The 16,541-nt window shown below is 38.1% G+C and overlaps 1 protein-coding gene across 1 annotated transcript in view; it reads left to right on the forward strand.

The window, feature by feature from the left end:
- tnr (tenascin R (restrictin, janusin)) overlaps nt 1–16,541 on the forward strand; it is a 208,313-nt gene that overhangs the window by 102,498 nt on the left and 89,274 nt on the right. Inside the window, exon 9 of the mRNA XM_039735597.1 lies at nt 3,773–4,036. Within this exon, the coding sequence (XP_039591531.1) occupies nt 3,773–4,036 (264 nt within the window). The remainder of the gene's footprint in view (nt 1–3,772; nt 4,037–16,541) is intronic.

The raw sequence follows: 16,541 nt of genomic DNA on the forward strand, positions 1-16,541 counted from the left end.
CACTAGATAATTTATTTGACAAGCAAAGATAATGATACAAGAACTCTGAACTATGAACTCCCTAATCACTGCCCTCCACTGTTATGGCCATATGTTATGCCTGCCTAATGCATTCCGGCGTTCAGGGAACCAAAGCATGCTACTGCTAGTTCTGTACGCTGCTCCAGTGCCCTGGGCAATGCTGTACACCTCCCTGCCACTGCCAGAAGACCACCTACTCTGCTCTGGTGTTTAAGGTCCTGGAGCACAGCAATGCTGGTTGACACTGGTAAACGTCTCTGCCTGTCACACTGCTCATCGATCATGAATCTCTGTTACTCCTTTTTGTCTCAGCATCCAGGAGCCAACTTAACTCTGTACATCAACATTCACACCTATGGCCTCTACTCTTTCCAGCTCCCTGTTCCCCTCATCTATGATCATGTGAGGCCCGCAGTCTCAGGCTGCTGCCACACCACCAAGCCTTTCAGGAGCAAATTTGCATATTGTTAGACCTCAGTGCAAGATCTCAAGGCTGGTTGTCTTAGAAGATAGTTTTGGTATATTTCAAGTCAAAGTTATTTCTTCACAGTATCTAATAATTTGCCACAAAATTATGTTCTGAAGTAAAGCATTTGCTTTATTTTTTAATGTTTTAAGAATAAGACCAATAAGACTAATGAATATCCTGGTCCATGAGGAATGAAAAAAATTGCCCTAAAACTGACCATATGCATCCACTTTGAACATGAAAAGGCTTTGATTTAAGAAAATATGACTTTCACGTTTATATGAGGCATCTTTGCAATCCCAAAAGGAAACTAGACATAGTTATTTTTGTCCTGAATTTTTGTAAATATTTTTCTTGAGGTAAGAACACATTTCCTTTTTGTTTGTCTACTCGCATCTTCCGTCGTGGGTGGAGTTATGACAACAAGACAAGCCTCCAGTGCCAAAGATCTATTCTGCTTATTACCCTACCTTTGTCTCAAAGTTCGGTTTTTTAACAGTTATGTTCTTTCATGGCTTTTAATAACAGGCAGATGTGTACTTACATCTTATACATATTTGTTTCCAAAACAGCACTTACTTTTTACTTTGTACATTCTGTGTTGTCATTTTACAAAGCCTACAGCATGAGATACACACTGAGTGTCAGCAGAGTTAAAAGTGCACTTAAGAGTTTCATTGTACTTTGTACAAATAATCAATCTGTAAAAACACAGAGAAATCAAGCAAAACTAATGCAAACCCTGGCACTGTGAGACAGGAAAAACAGCTCTGCGCTACCTACAGAAGCCGACATTAAGGAGCTCCGTGAGCACCGCCAGTGCTGAGCATGCAAATTATCACCTTGTTTGGAGGAGCTATTAGTCGTTTCTGGCAAAAAAGATTAATAATACAGTTTGCCTGTTTAGTAGAAAAATGGCGAATGAGATTGTACCGATGAAGAGCTGGGAGAAAGAGTGGCATATGGATAGCTTCTCACTCTGGATACATGGAGTAAGGAGGGAGAACATGTCACCACGTGGTGGAAGCTGCCGCTGAAATAAAGAAATAAGTTTCAGTATAGTGAAAGAATATAAATGATCATAAATGTTGTCTTTTCAGTTATTATTGCCTCATTGTCTACAGGACACAGACAGCAATTCACATCTGGGCATCAATACTGAGTGTCAGTAGTTGTGTTTGCTGATGACTTTCTAAGGTGAATCCACTCGCCAGGCTATGGAAGATGCTGCTGAAAGAAGACAAGTGAAAGAGCAAAGTGCACAGTTTCCTTTTAAAATGGCTAGATGTCCCAGACATATTTTGCTCTGTATTTTTTTTCCTTATTAAAATGACATGGATATGCTCTTTTACAGTACATATGTAATTTCAAGACACAGCTTGAGAAATAGACTTATTTATTTAGGTTTGAAAGGCTTTTTCAATAAATGGACCTGTGTACCCTCCATGCCCATTGTAAGCTGCAAGGTATTTTTAAAATTTATCAAAAGAAAAGGCTTCACTTTAGAGCACAATTTTGTGTGGCAAATTAAATATTCCCTGATTTTGAAGAAATAATTTTTACTTGAAAAATGCGGATTGTCTCTTAAAGTCTTTACAGCCATGACATTCACTGAGATATTACAATATTTTGGTTATTTAGATATTCATCCTATCTTCTGTTGAAATAATATGAACATATAGAAGGTTAACTTTATGGGACATTTGAAGAATTTATTTGAATATCCTTAGTTGCTTTATACATAGAAATATTAGGATCCTTCAGGCCAATTAAAAAATTCATACATTGGAAAGGATCCTATCAGTCCTTCTAAGTGTAAAAAGGATGACTGCTTAGGTGTGTGAAACTGAGAGCTGCATCTTGGAGGAACTGCACCCTACATTCTTTACTAGGAAGATTATTTCCATAAGGATAAATAAATAATCAATCTAGTATTACCGGAGAGATCAAAGTAACAATAAGAATTCTGGCTTGAAGCAGTGAACGGTGATAAAACTTGTCAGAAGCAGGCAGAAATACCATTGCTGTCCATGTACGATAGACAGGAACAAATCTGACTACAGCTTGACTGTGTGTGTGCATGCGTATGTGCGTGTGCTCCAGACCATAGACTGCTACAATAAAGATTGTTGGATTTTAGTCTTTGCGAGAGACTTTTACTATTCATTTTGCTTCAGGATTGATGTTATATTGATTTGCATAATTTTTTATTAATTGCATAATTGATTTACATAATTGTTATTATTGCATATATTGTTAATAGTTATTAGAAAATAAATCAGTTTACAATAGGTGTTTGCCAAACCTTATTCTTAACTTATAAAGTAAGCACTAAATGTAGAGTGCTTGATAAAATATGTCATTCTATATCCATCCATCCATTATCCAACCCACTATACCCTAACTACAGGGTCACGAGGGTCTACTGGAGCCAATCCCAGCCAACACAGGGTGCAAGGCAGGAAACAAACCCTGGACAGGGCGCCAGCCCATCGAAAGTCATTCTAATTTATCTTTTCAAAAATAGACTTACCTGAATCTAATCCATGGATATTTAGTCAGGCATCTTATTCATATATTAAGAAAATGAGAGGAGCAAAAAATTCTTAGAAACTGTCTTAGAAACTGATTTTTCTGTCATTGTCTACAAGTTTCTCATTTATAAGGATCACTAGTGAAATTTTACAGGTCAGGAGCAGTAGAATTTTCTTTTACATTTTATAGCAATGATTTTATTCAATGTATCCAGAAAAGAAAAGAAGAACAATGCGTATTTGATCTTGTAACCGTAGCCCATTAGTGTCTGTCTCACGATTTCTTAGCAAAAGATCTGCACCATCTGCTGTCATACATTCATAACCGTGTCTGAGAGAGATGTGAACGCACTGTACAACTCGTTACTAGATGTCAATAGTTCGTCAAGATGAAAGAAAACTATTTTATGAGCATAAACCTTTACTTTGGTAGCACTCAAGCTTGACAGGAGTTTGGTTTAATTGTTTCACAAACTCAGACTTCAATGCATAACCAGTAAGCTGGGCGGACATTAGATTACGTCATACTGTAATGTTCCAAGCAATATACTTCACATTATTGAATGAGAATTGTACCTACAATCTATATGCTCTAAAAATATGTATTATTTAGCATAATAAGAATAGTGATCAGGATATCTGTAATATATTGTTTTGAGTGTCATTTATTAAGTTCTGGTCAAGATGATTAATGTTTGTTAGACTAATCATTCAGTTTGATTTATTTATTTTCTTTTAATGTATTCAGACCTGGACAGCCCTATGGATTTGACTGTGACTGCCTCCACTGATAATTCAATCTCCTTGCAGTGGAGCAAAGTCAAAGGTCCAATTGACCATTATCGAGTCAAATATACTGCATCCAATGGGCAAGCAGCTGAAGTTCTTGTCCTCCAGAATGTTTCAGACATCACACTGACTGACCTGGAACCTGGAACTGAGTACGCAATAGTGGTTACAGCACAGCGTGGCAGGCAGCAAAGCTCTCCAGTCAGCATTGATGCTTTCACAGGTACAGTTCTTTCTAATAGTTTTATGTTTACTTAATGATGAATTTTAAGTTGTTTAATAGCTTATACCCTGGGCCTGCAAAGTCAAATTCTGGTTGGCCATAGTGACAGCAGGTTTTTGTTCCAATCCATTCTCCTAATAAGAAGTTGATTGTTGCTGTTAAAGCACTTATTTTTCAAGCAACACTTTGGAAGCTTCAAGTGTCTCACTTTTTAAGATTCCCCCATTCTTAATTGCTTATTTTAGTCTTATAGAGCTGCATGCACTGTTTTTAATTGCTCATTAGAAATATGATGCAAATGACAGTTTTCCATTCAATTATTTAAAAGGAGAACTGTGTATATTCATCATGAATTGATTTAGTAACATATTTGCAAGAAAACTAAAGGGAAAGAATTGAAAAATGATCATCCATTTCAGGCTACAGATCATTTGGAATATATCCTTGGACAGGAAAAAAATCATCTGACATTGTAGAATGACATCACTAACAAGACCTAAAATTGAATATGATCTGTTACTGGGCAAGGATTGGTTTTTAAGTAGGTAATCTGGTTGAAACAAAAAACAGTAGCCATTATAGCCCTCCAGGACTCACTTTGCAGGCCTCTAGCTTAAACAATACATTTTTTATAAAAGTGTAAGATTTGATCTTACAAGTCAACAAACAAATTCTACCAGCAGAACAAAATATATATAACATATATGCCACATATGTTGATTCAATTTTTATGTAAATCTGTAAACCATTTATTGAATCCCCTTAATTCTATTGTGGTATCAGAAGGAGTTGAAGCCTATCCCAGGTGCAGTGTACAGTAGACACCAGCCATTGATGGGCTGCTAGCCCATCATAGGAAACGTAAATACACAGCACCAATTTACAGTCGCCAATTCACCTAAAACTAGACAAAAGCCCACAATTGGAGATCATGAGAAATTCACAGGTAGTTTACAAGGCTGGAAAGAAAACCTGGCAGGAAAGCTAGCTATTTTGCTACCATGCACTTTTTTGTGTGCGTGTTTTTAAGGATTTAATCTTGTTAAGATTGATATATGTTTTCCAAGTGTAATGTCAAAATTAGTCATAGAATGCAACTTCCTTATCAGATAATGAAAACACATACATTTTGATAAACATATACATACATACTGTACAATGTATACATACTTATTTATGTATATGTAATGATTATAATACCTTCTACAGTATACATTGAAATGAAGAAAACTACAGTAACGACTAAATGATTATTTATGATTGAGATCCAAAATACTTACCAATATGATGGTGACGATGTAATGAAATAACAATAATAATAATAATAAACAATAATAGCAATAATTTAACCTAAAACATATCAAAAAGGACCTGTATGTATATACATTGTATGTTTAAAATCAGAAGTGGCAGATTTTCATAAATACAGTCTCATGTCTAGGTTGCAAAAGAATGATTAAAAAAGGAAACAATATAACATTTTCATACCCATTTTAATGTAATTTAAGTTGCATAAACCAAAGCCTGTCCTGGCAGCTGTGAACACTGAAGCAATTTCTGCATTGGAGAATTGTGGGGAGAAAATGATATTTCATTTTGAGACAGCATTTTAATTCCAAGATAATATGGTGTCACAAACACTATAGCTTTCTCATCACACGTATTGTAGCACTTGCTAGTGGCATAGGGGATACAGAAATCTGTCTAAGACCCAGCTGTATGATAGGCGATGCTGGCCCATGACACAATCTATTTATGTGGCTGTCTGTGGGCTGTCTCTTTGTAGGGGCACACCGATAAGGTGCAAGCCCATGGCACAGATGATTAGAATAACATGTCCATTTTGACAGTGAAATGTTAAATGGTAAGTGATCATTTTTTGCAGGGTATGGAAGATACTGTACATCAAAATCATTCCCATTCTCTCAATTTCACAATGAAATGTTGATAAGGGTATTAACCTCTACCATCACAGCAGGAAATCGGGCACATTATTGGGGTGGTTGTCTAAGGAAGTAAACGTGCTTGAGTTGGTCCTGCCCTGGAGCTGTACACTCATTGCTGCTTCTGATTGAAGCAGGTAATGTGAGAAATATATAATGTTAGCTGATAATTAATCAGGTGTGTCATGTTGGCCTGGTTTGGAATCCCAATTTCGTCACAGACTGTGAGGAGCTGACACGTTGTCCCTATGACTATGGGGTTTTTTTTTTTTTGGTTTCTTCCCACATCCCAAATTGGTGACTCTCATTTATCCATCCATCCATCCATCCTCTTCCACTTATCCGAGGTCGGGTCGCGGGGGCAGCAGCTTAAGCAGAGAGGCCCAGACTTCCCTCTCCCCGGCCACTTCTTCCAGCTCTTCCGGGAGAATCCCAAGGCGTTCCCAGGCCAGCCGGGAGACATAGTCCCTCCAGCGTGTCCTGGGTCTTCCCCGGGGCCTCCTCCCGGTTGGACGTGCCCGGAACACCTCACCAGGGAGGAGTCCAGGAGGCATCCTGATCAGATGCCTGAGCCACCTCATCTGACTCCTCTCGATGCGGAGGAGCAGCGGCTCTACTCTGAGCTCCTCCTGGATGACTGAGCTTCTCACCCTATCTTTAAGGGAAAGCCCAGACACCCTGCGGAGGAAACTCATTTCAGCCGCTTGTATTCGCGATCTCGTTCTTTCGGTCAGTACCCATAGCTCATGACCATAGGTGAGGGTAGGAGCGTAGATCGACTGGTAAATTGAGAGTTTTGCCTTACGACTCAGCTCCTTTTTCACCACGACAGACCGATGCAGAGCCCGCATCACTGCGGACGCCGCACCGATCCGCCTGTCGATCTCTGTCGACTCTCATTTAGTCTACTGTAAGTTACAATAGTGTGAGCATGTCTTCTTTGGACTGTCTCCTTAAACTGCCAAGATAAAATCTATGTGAAACTGTACTAAAAAAAGGTCCCCAAAATGAATTGATTAATGCTATCTAATCACCCTATGTTTATAGAAATACGCCTTTTTTATACAGTATTTGTGCTTCTTATTGCTTAATCAAACCTCACAATTCTTCTGCACCAGTGATTACTTATGCTCCTTCAAAGCTTGTTAGAACACATTTCTTCCTTGTTCTGTCCTACATACCTGAAACTTAATAGAGCATATGTTTTTTTTTTTTATTAATTAGCACAATTAATTGAAAAATAAACTTCAAAAATTATTCAATCATCAGCAACACTAAACTGTTTAAATGCCATTATCTTGATTCATTCAGGTTGGCCTTTTGTCCTATATTCTTTCAATTAAAAGTCTTAAAAATTTTTACGCTTTGACAGTAAATTAAATAAACTAATCATGACACTTTAAACTCTCTTAATCGATTTCAGAGTTCCCTGGTAGCCATAGCCTATCACAGCACCACAGGGTGTAATGCAGAAGTCAGCCCGAAATGAGCCATTCATTTATTACATGACGTGCTACCACATGCACTTACACCACACCAATTTGGAGTCAATTAATCTAACACCCATTCCATGCCCATAAAAAAGCATTCACCGCTTGGAAGTTCCAACATTTTATTAATATTTAACACTGAAACACAGTGGATTTAATTTTTTCTTTTTTGACACTGATCTACAGAAAAAGACTCATTATTGTTAACATAAAATCAGGTTCTCTGCAAAGTGGTCTAAATTGCAAAGAGAAAACAGAAAAAGTGATTGCATATTCACCCGCTTCAAGTCAGGGTTTAATAGATGAGAGGGTTGAAGCTACATGCATATGCCTATATTGAGTTTGTACATCTGGACACTGCATTTTTACCCCATTCTTCTTTGCAAAACTACTCAGACTCTGTCAATTGCCTGGAGATTGTGAGTTGTCAATTGGATCGAGATCTGGACTGTGCCACTACCAGTTCAGGAAAATAACGTTGTTGGTTTTAAACCATTCCTGTGTAGCTTTGGCTTTATGTTTTGAGTCATTGTCCATCCAGAAAACAAATCTTCTCCCAATGTGCATGTTTTTTAAAGATTTCATCCGGTTTTCAACCAGGATTTCCCTGTATTCGTTTTCCCCTCTTACCTTACAAGCTTTCCAGGACCTGCTGTAGAGAAGCATCCCCACAGCATGATTGTGCCACCACCATGTTTCACTAGTGTGTTTTTGATAATGTGTAGTGTTTAGCTTATGTCAAACATGGCATTTAGTCTGATGCCCAAAATGCTTGCTTTTGGTCTTACTCATACCAGACCATAGAACCTTCTTCCAACTGACTTCAAAGTCTTCCATGTGCCTGGCAAACTTTAGCCTAGATGCCATGTGCGTGTTTTCTCTTTGCCACTCTCCCATAAACCAATGACTGGTGAAGCACCTAGGCAGCAGTTGTTGTATGCACAGTCTCTCCAATTGTATTCCTGTAGCTTGTAACTCCTTCAGAGTTTTCATAGGTTTCTTGGTGGCCTCCCTAACTAATCTTCCTGCCCAATCATTCAGTTTGTGTGAATTGCCTACTCTAGGCAAATTTACAGCTGTGTCATACTCTTTCCAATTCTTAATGATTGATTTAAGATATTTATTGATTTGGATATTTTCTTCTATCATCTTCTGAATTGTGATTTTCAATCACCTTTTCACAGAGTTGCTTAGAGTGTTCTTTTGTCTTCATTGCATAGTTTAGTCCATCATGCTGACTCACCATAACATGGACGTTCCAGATACAGGTGTATTTATAATACAACCAATTGAATCCCCTTGACTACATCTAGATGACCTCCATTGAACTAATTATCCATCCATCTATCCATCCATTATCCAACCCGCCACATCCTAACTACAGAGTCACAGGAGTCTGCTGGAGCCAATCCCAGCCAACACAGGGTGCAAAGCAGGAAACAAACCCCTGGCAGGGCGCCAGCCCACTGCAGGGCACACACACACACACACACCAAGCACACACTAGGGCCAATTTAGAATCACCAGTGCACCTAACCTGCATGTCTTTGGACTGTGGGAGGAAACCGGAACACCTGGAGGAAACCCATGCAGACACGGGGAGAACATGCAAACTCCACACAGGGAGGAACCTGGGTGTCCTAATTGCGAGGCAGCAGCACTACCCACTGCGCCACCGTGCCGCCCTTGAACTAATTATGTGACTTCTAAAACCAAGTCGCTATACCAGTGATGATTTAGTTGTGTCATATTAAAAGGGGTGACTACATTTGCATATAATTTTACATTTATTTTCATAGAACATGATTTTATCCAAAGTGACTTACAAAAGAAGTCAAGGAAACCTTAGTCGGGGGTACTGTTTGTGAACAAGTGTTACAGGATAAAATTAATCATCAAAAGTGAAGAATTCAGAGCAAAATACAAACTAGTTACAATTCCTAGGTTAGAAAAACCCAACAGCTAATATTCACCAAACAAAAACATCTTCAAACAATTTTTAAACACATTGAGTCAAAATTTCAAATGGAGGAGGGTAGCGTGTTCCACCAGCTTGGAGCTACATGTGAAAAGAGTCTGAATTGAGATTTGATGCCACACTCTTCATCAGCCATAAATATAGTAAATTGCCACAAGAGGGAGCCATTGTAGTGATCTGAAAAGAGGAGTGACGTGTGCCTGCCTTGACTGTTTGCAAACCAGATGTGCTATTGCATTTTGAATCATCTGTAGCATCTTGGTGACATATGCCAGTACTCCTACCACAGAGAGCTTCAGTAGTCCATGAGGATCCAGATCAAAGCCTGGATTAAGAGTTGTGCTGCATGCTCTGTCAGATACAGTATGATCTTCTGGATTTTGTAAAAGTGAATCTACAAGACTGAGAAACATTTAGGAAAGAGAGGAGGAACAGAGAATACTGAATTGCCATTTTAAGTGAAGGTCATCAATCGTCACACCAAGGTGGCAAACAGACTTGTGAAACGTTAGCATTAATGAGCTGAGGTGAACAGAGATGGGATACCGAATAGATAGGCAAGCTGGGATAAGAGAAGGCCCATCTTTGCCAGGTTGAGCTGGAGATAGTGTTCCTTCATCCAGGTTGCAATATATGTTAATCATGCAGAGATTCTAGCTAATACTGTATGGTCCTCTTTAGGGAATGACAAGTATATCTGCCTATCTTCAGCATAGCACTGATAAACGAAACCATTGGACAAGATGATAGGGCCCTGATCCCTGAGGCACCCCTGGGCTTGCCTGGTGCTCCCACCACATCTTTCCACACCTAGACACATGGTAGGATCTCCACAAGAGGTAGCACTCACACTAACCAAGGGTAGTTCCAGTGATGCCAAGGTCAGCGATGGTGGCAAGGATAATCTGGTAGTTGACTGTGGAAAAGGCAGATAAGAGATCTAGCATAATGGGGACAGATAACATGCTGGTAGGTCTAGGCAGCTATAAGGTATCTACAATAATAAGTACAGTCATCTCAGTGCAGTGAAATTATTAAGGTCAAGAAGTCTGTTCTTATTTTTGGTAGGACAGAAGGAAGATGGAAGAGATTGATATTTATCCAGGTTAGCCTGGCTTTTGTCTTCATCCATTTCATTTCAGTTGTCCTAAGCTTTGTCTGTTTGTCATTTAGCACTTCAGAAACCCATGTGCAGGGGGTTGTTCGTGTGCATGCCCAGAGAAGTGAGGATAGACCGCAGCATCAAGCCAAGATTACAAAACTGAGGACAGGTTGCCAGTGGCAATGATCACAAAAAAGGGTATCCTCTGAAAACAGTAGGATGTTTCATGATGTCCTGGCTAGATTGCCTACCATGGCCTTCTTTATTCTGGCCACTAATTATCGTTGGTCTCTGATTGGCTAATTATCTGTCTTTATCCATTACCACCTAAAAGCTAATGTGTGGTTAGTATACTAGCTTAAGCATGGAAGCCATTGCTTCACATTAGGGATAGTGAAATGGTTCCCCATTGTTCCCCGTTGTTTATGTAAAGCAGTTTACGTAGGTAAGAAGAGCGCTATATAAATTTAATTACAGAAGAGAAATGAGTAGGAGAAAGGAAGGTAATGGAGGAAGGAACCAATGGCAGTGGGGAAGAGGAAAGATGCAGAGAAAACTGAATAAAAAAAGTAGTCAGATGAGTTTAGTGGAGTGACAGTTGTGTTTGTGGGTGTGAAGTACCATAAGAGAACAAGAACCAGAAGTTTACCAGATTTGTGAATTGGTGGGGTATGGAGCTTTGAAAGAGGAATGAAGAGCGTACTAATGTGATAAATTATTTTGTTTTCTGTATTTGTAGTTAATCTAGACCACTTTGCTGAGATCTGAATTCACTTTGATATTAAAAAATCTTTTTCTGTTGATCAGTGTCAAAAAAGCAAAATGAACCCCCCTGTGATTCAATGTTGTATAATGATAAAATGTGAAAACTTTCAATGGGGTGAATACTTTTTATTGGAGCTGCAGCTTTGGGGAAACAGACACTGGTAAAACATATAAATTCCACACAGAAAGCGATTGGCCAGGATTTTAAACCCAGGACCCTTAATCTATGAAGCTACAATGCTTACCACTGTGCCAGCCCAAAACATCTACACCCATTTCTTAATTATACATATATTTTTTAAATTTTCTAGGTTAAAAACCCCATTTCTCTTTACAAAATTGTTCCGACTCCCTCAGTCAGTTCCTCTTTACACGTGGTTTTAGGTTTTAGGTTATTGCTCTGCTCGGAGGTGTAGGATCTCCCGGTTTCCAGGTTTCATGTGAACAGAAGAGTTTGCATGTTTTGCTGTATTTGCTTTCTTTTATTTATCTTAACAAAACTTCCAAGTCTTGAAGCTGAAAAAAAAAACATGATATGGCCACCTCCATCCTTAAGGGTGGTCTGAAAATGATGTGTTTTTTAAACTTGTCCCAAGCGCATCGTTGAACTTAGCAGACTATTTAATCTTTTTCTACTTGGTATAAGTCTCCAGGGTGAGTTCTGAGAAGTCAAAGTCAGGATTACATGCTTCTTACAGGATGATGCACCCTTTAGAAACGCCCTATATGTAAAGTGCCCTCCATTTTGTTCATATACAGCTGTAGTTTTTTTAGGGTTATTAGAGGCTGCTTGGTGACTCCCAGAATAACATATTTTGTACTGGACCTCCTGTTTTTGTAAGAAATCCTGCTCAACACAGATTCACAATAGCGCAACAAGTTCTTCCTTTCCTGTTTTAATAGGATTTACTGTGGTTTGGGGATTTGTAATGCTATATAAATGTTTTAAGAAAGTGTGCAGCTGTTGGTTTACATGACTGTTTATCTTTTTATATTATGACATTTCAAGAATAACATATAAAAATAATACATGCATTTTTTATTTTTTCTTTAGAGCATTCATTTGATTTTTCCCTTATTTTTATATTTTGAAAATGTACTCGGAAATTTAGCAGAAAAACATCCATTTCAACATTCAATACATTGTGATGGTGACAGTGATGGAAAATGAAAAATATCAAATGGATGGTTTATTTTTCCCAGAAAACGGGCTATTTTTAGCACACCTGTTTCAGTAAGTGGTGTTCTAAACATCACGGCTCTGAGGAAAATAGATCTTGTTCTACTCCATTATTACAAAAACAGCACTGGAAGCTTTGGCTATTTCCTTCCAATCAAAAAAATGGAAAGGTCCTAGGTTTAATAAATTAAGCACACAGCATGCTGCTGCCACAGCCAAAAGCTATTCTAGTGGGTCACTGCTGTTTATGGAGGTCCATACAATTGACACTCACTGCTTCTCTAAAGCAGGCTTTAAATTTTACAGATTTAGTTTACTTTTATACTTAAATTCACTGCTTTTAACTTATTGAAACTGCAGAAAATGTGTAATGGTAGCAAATGGCTCTATTAGGCGGGATGCAGAAATTCTAGGAAGAAAATCAAAGTAATTGTTAGATTAGGACAAATATGCACAGCATCTAAATGCCTGGGAAACTGCCTACCATGAATCCCTAATGCTAAATTAATGTGTCTGGGCTTTCTGCACTGACTGAGTAAGACAATATATTACAACAAACTGTAGGTGAAGACAGCAGTAACTCATTTTCTATTTATGTGGTCTAATCAGCAAATCAAGCTTATATTAATGAATATGAAAATGCTGTTGTTTTGTGGATGTACTTAGAAAAAATATGTGATTTGTGTTTGTAAATTTACTTTAGACATGGCAGTGAGTAATAAACTCTTGCCAGAACCACAACCTACACATATATATTTAAAAAAAAAGTGAAATAATGTACTGTAGATCTATGGTATTATTATTAACAATCATAATTATATCTCAGTACTGATAATTTAAACTTATTAACTAATTGCACTCTTTAATTTTAAAGGATATCCTTTAGGGCGGCATGCTGGCGCAGTGGTAGCTCTGCTGCCTCGCAGTTAGGAGACCCGGGTTTGCTTCCCGGGTCCTCCCTGTGTGGAGTTTGCATGTTCTCCCCGTGTCTGCGTGGGTTTCCTCCGGGCACTCCGGTTTCCTCCCACAGTCCAAAGACATGCAGGTTAGGTGGATTGGCGATTCTAAATTGGCGCTGTTTGTGTTTGTTCTGCGGTGGGTTGGCACCCTGCCCAGGATTGGTTCCTGTGTTGACTGGGATTGGCTCCAGCAGACCCCCATGACCCTGTGTTTGGATTCAGCGGGTTGGAAGATAGATGGATGAATATCCTTTATGTGGATCTCCTGAAACTGCAAATACATATCCCAAGGCTACCACCTAGAAAAAAAGGAGGAGAAATACAGTACAAAAACAATATATGCTAAAATAGTAAATCCATTACCTCCTGTTGGGTGTGCTAGTCTTTGGCTTTTTTAAGGTTTGCTTCTGTCCAGATAATCATAGTAATACGTTTATACACACTATTAGTTTTCTTTCTTTCTTTCTTTCTTTCTTTCTTTCTTTCTTTCTTTCATCCAACCCAGTTCTGCACAAGCTTGACTTACTCCATCATCTTAGACAAGTAATGCCTTTTGTTGCAGATTCAATTAATTTATCACAACAGGTTCCCACATTTTTAACATTTAAAATCTTGGCATTAATACCCCTGGAATATCTCTGTAAAGGAATATATTTACATTACTAGACTGCCATTATGAATGGCATTCATAACAGCATCTGGAGACAACAAGCAACAAAATGATTGTTAAAGAAATTAACCTATCGGTTTAATTTTCTGAGTGGAAGAGATTGAATACACAAGCCATGAACTGAAACCTTAAACTTTGCTCGATTATACAGGTGAGGTTTTGTGATGAGGCAAACCAAGAACTATATTGAAGAAAGGATTTTAATTGGGAACATGAAATTCTTAACCAAAAGAAGTGTTTAATTCTTTTGTTAGTGCAAAAGTCTTTGCTTTATTATTTAGGTAAAAATAAAAAGTAATACATGTATTTTGTCTACTATGTCACCAAACTGAAGCATGGTCTTCAGCAGCATCTCCCTGGTAGTCATCCCTAGCAAAAAATGTCCCAAACACTCTGAATAAATTACAAAAAGTGATCATGACAATATACATCATTTTTTGCTTCTTTCAATGTTTAAATTCATTTTTAGTTGTCATTCTGCATCTAGTGAATGAAAGATTTTGCTATCAGACCACCAGTTAATTCAACCAACTGCTAGACCCGTAAATTATGAGGATATGTAGTGAACGAAGCATCTGCTTGGTGTTTAGATACGCTTATTAGGACGTATTAGGTAGGGTGCAGCTCCACATTGTGTTACTGTATACATTCTTACACTAGTGACCTCAGGTATGCACGTTCCAAGCTTTTTGTCAGTACTGGCAGGGCTGTCTGTGAGCTCCTTCTCTCTGCTGTACTGTACTCACCACTTCACACTGCATTAAAAGCTCTCAGTTATCAGATGTGTAGTGCTATGTGTTGAACATAATGAGTATGTGTACTGCAAAATCACTTTTATGAATTGACTTTTTTGAAAATAGCAATTTTAAATTGTAGAAATATATAGCTATAAAGTAAGATCCTGCATTTGTGTTTTGCCCAAGAATAAATATACTTTGCTTATGTGTCTGTTTTTGCATTTATTCAAGTTTTATGAAATTGTTATTTCAGTGCTTTCAAAAGCAAAAATGCTTCAGTGCATAGCTGAGAGATTTACTGCATGTAATATCAATATAATATATTTCAGCAGGATCCAATAATCTGCTTGTTTTGTAAGCAAAGATTTGGTTTCATAATGCCGTGAAGAATTGTGGGTTCCAATGGTAATGCTTCAGACCTCAGTAGTTTTATTCATTCTTTTCAGTATTTTTTATTATAATATAAGCAAATTGTGCCAGCAGCTTTAACAGTTTTAGCTTAGTTTTAGATAAAGAAATCCAGGGAACACACCACTCCATTTGTTTAGACAGAAAAAAGCTCACAGAACTTTGTCTCCATTGTCACTCTCCAATCCATCCAGCAGCTTTCACTTGGCTGTTCCAAACACAGCACCCCAAATCATATTCAGTAAAGTCCAGGAAGGTTTTTTTAACAGATTAATCACAGGCATCATGGTGGAACGTTCATTTGTTGAAGTTTGTATTTTCAGTAGATTTTGTCACTGCTCCCAGCAGTGTCTTTTTTTTGAGTGATATTATATTATCTCCTGCTGCTTCAACAGCAGATAAGTGATTGTGACAGATTTTAGAAAATGATGACGGCTGCGTGTCACTTGCTGTACCATTACAGCAGTTTTGGATTGGGCATCTTGCTAATATTTTGAAGTGAATGAGATTAGTAATTTGTAAATGAACAAATTTTACTTTGCTTTGATTACTATGCTGAAATTATAAAGAGAGCAAAAATATTATCTGTTTAAGAATATTTTCTGAAAGCTTATAATTTCATAATTGTGTGGCTTCAATCCCAAATAATTTTATAATGTTTTTTATAAGATTAGAAATAATATGGTGCAACTGTAATATTGTATATACAGTGGGATGCAAAAGTTTGGGCAACCTTGTTAATAGTCATTATTTTCCTGTATAAATCGTTGATTGTTACGATAAAAAATGTCAGTTAAATATATCATATACAGTAGGAGACACACACAGTGATATTTGAGAAGTGAAATGAAGTTTATTGGATTTACAGAAAGTGTGCAATAATTGTTCAAACAAAATCAGGCAGGTGCATAAATTTGGGCACCACAAAAAAGAAATGAAATCAATATTTAGTAGATCCGCCTTTTGCAGAAATTACAGCCTCTAAACGCTTCCTGTAGGTTCCAATGAGAGTCTGGATTGTGGTTGAAGGTATTTTGGACCATTCCTCTTTACAAAACATCTCTAGTTCATTCAGGTTTGATGGCTTCCGAGCATGGACAGCTCTCTTTAACTCACACCACAGTTTCGGGCCGTTGTCTTGTTGAAAGATCCAGCCCCGGCGCAGCTTCAGCTTTGTCACTGATTCCTGGACATTGGTCTCCAGAATCTGCTGATACTGAGTGGAATCCATGCGTCCCTCAGCTTTGACAAGATTCCCAGTCCCTGCACTGGC

This window comes from Polypterus senegalus, chromosome 14 (assembly GCF_016835505.1).
Source record: "Polypterus senegalus isolate Bchr_013 chromosome 14, ASM1683550v1, whole genome shotgun sequence".
Classification (NCBI taxonomy): Eukaryota; Metazoa; Chordata; class Cladistia; order Polypteriformes; family Polypteridae; genus Polypterus; species Polypterus senegalus.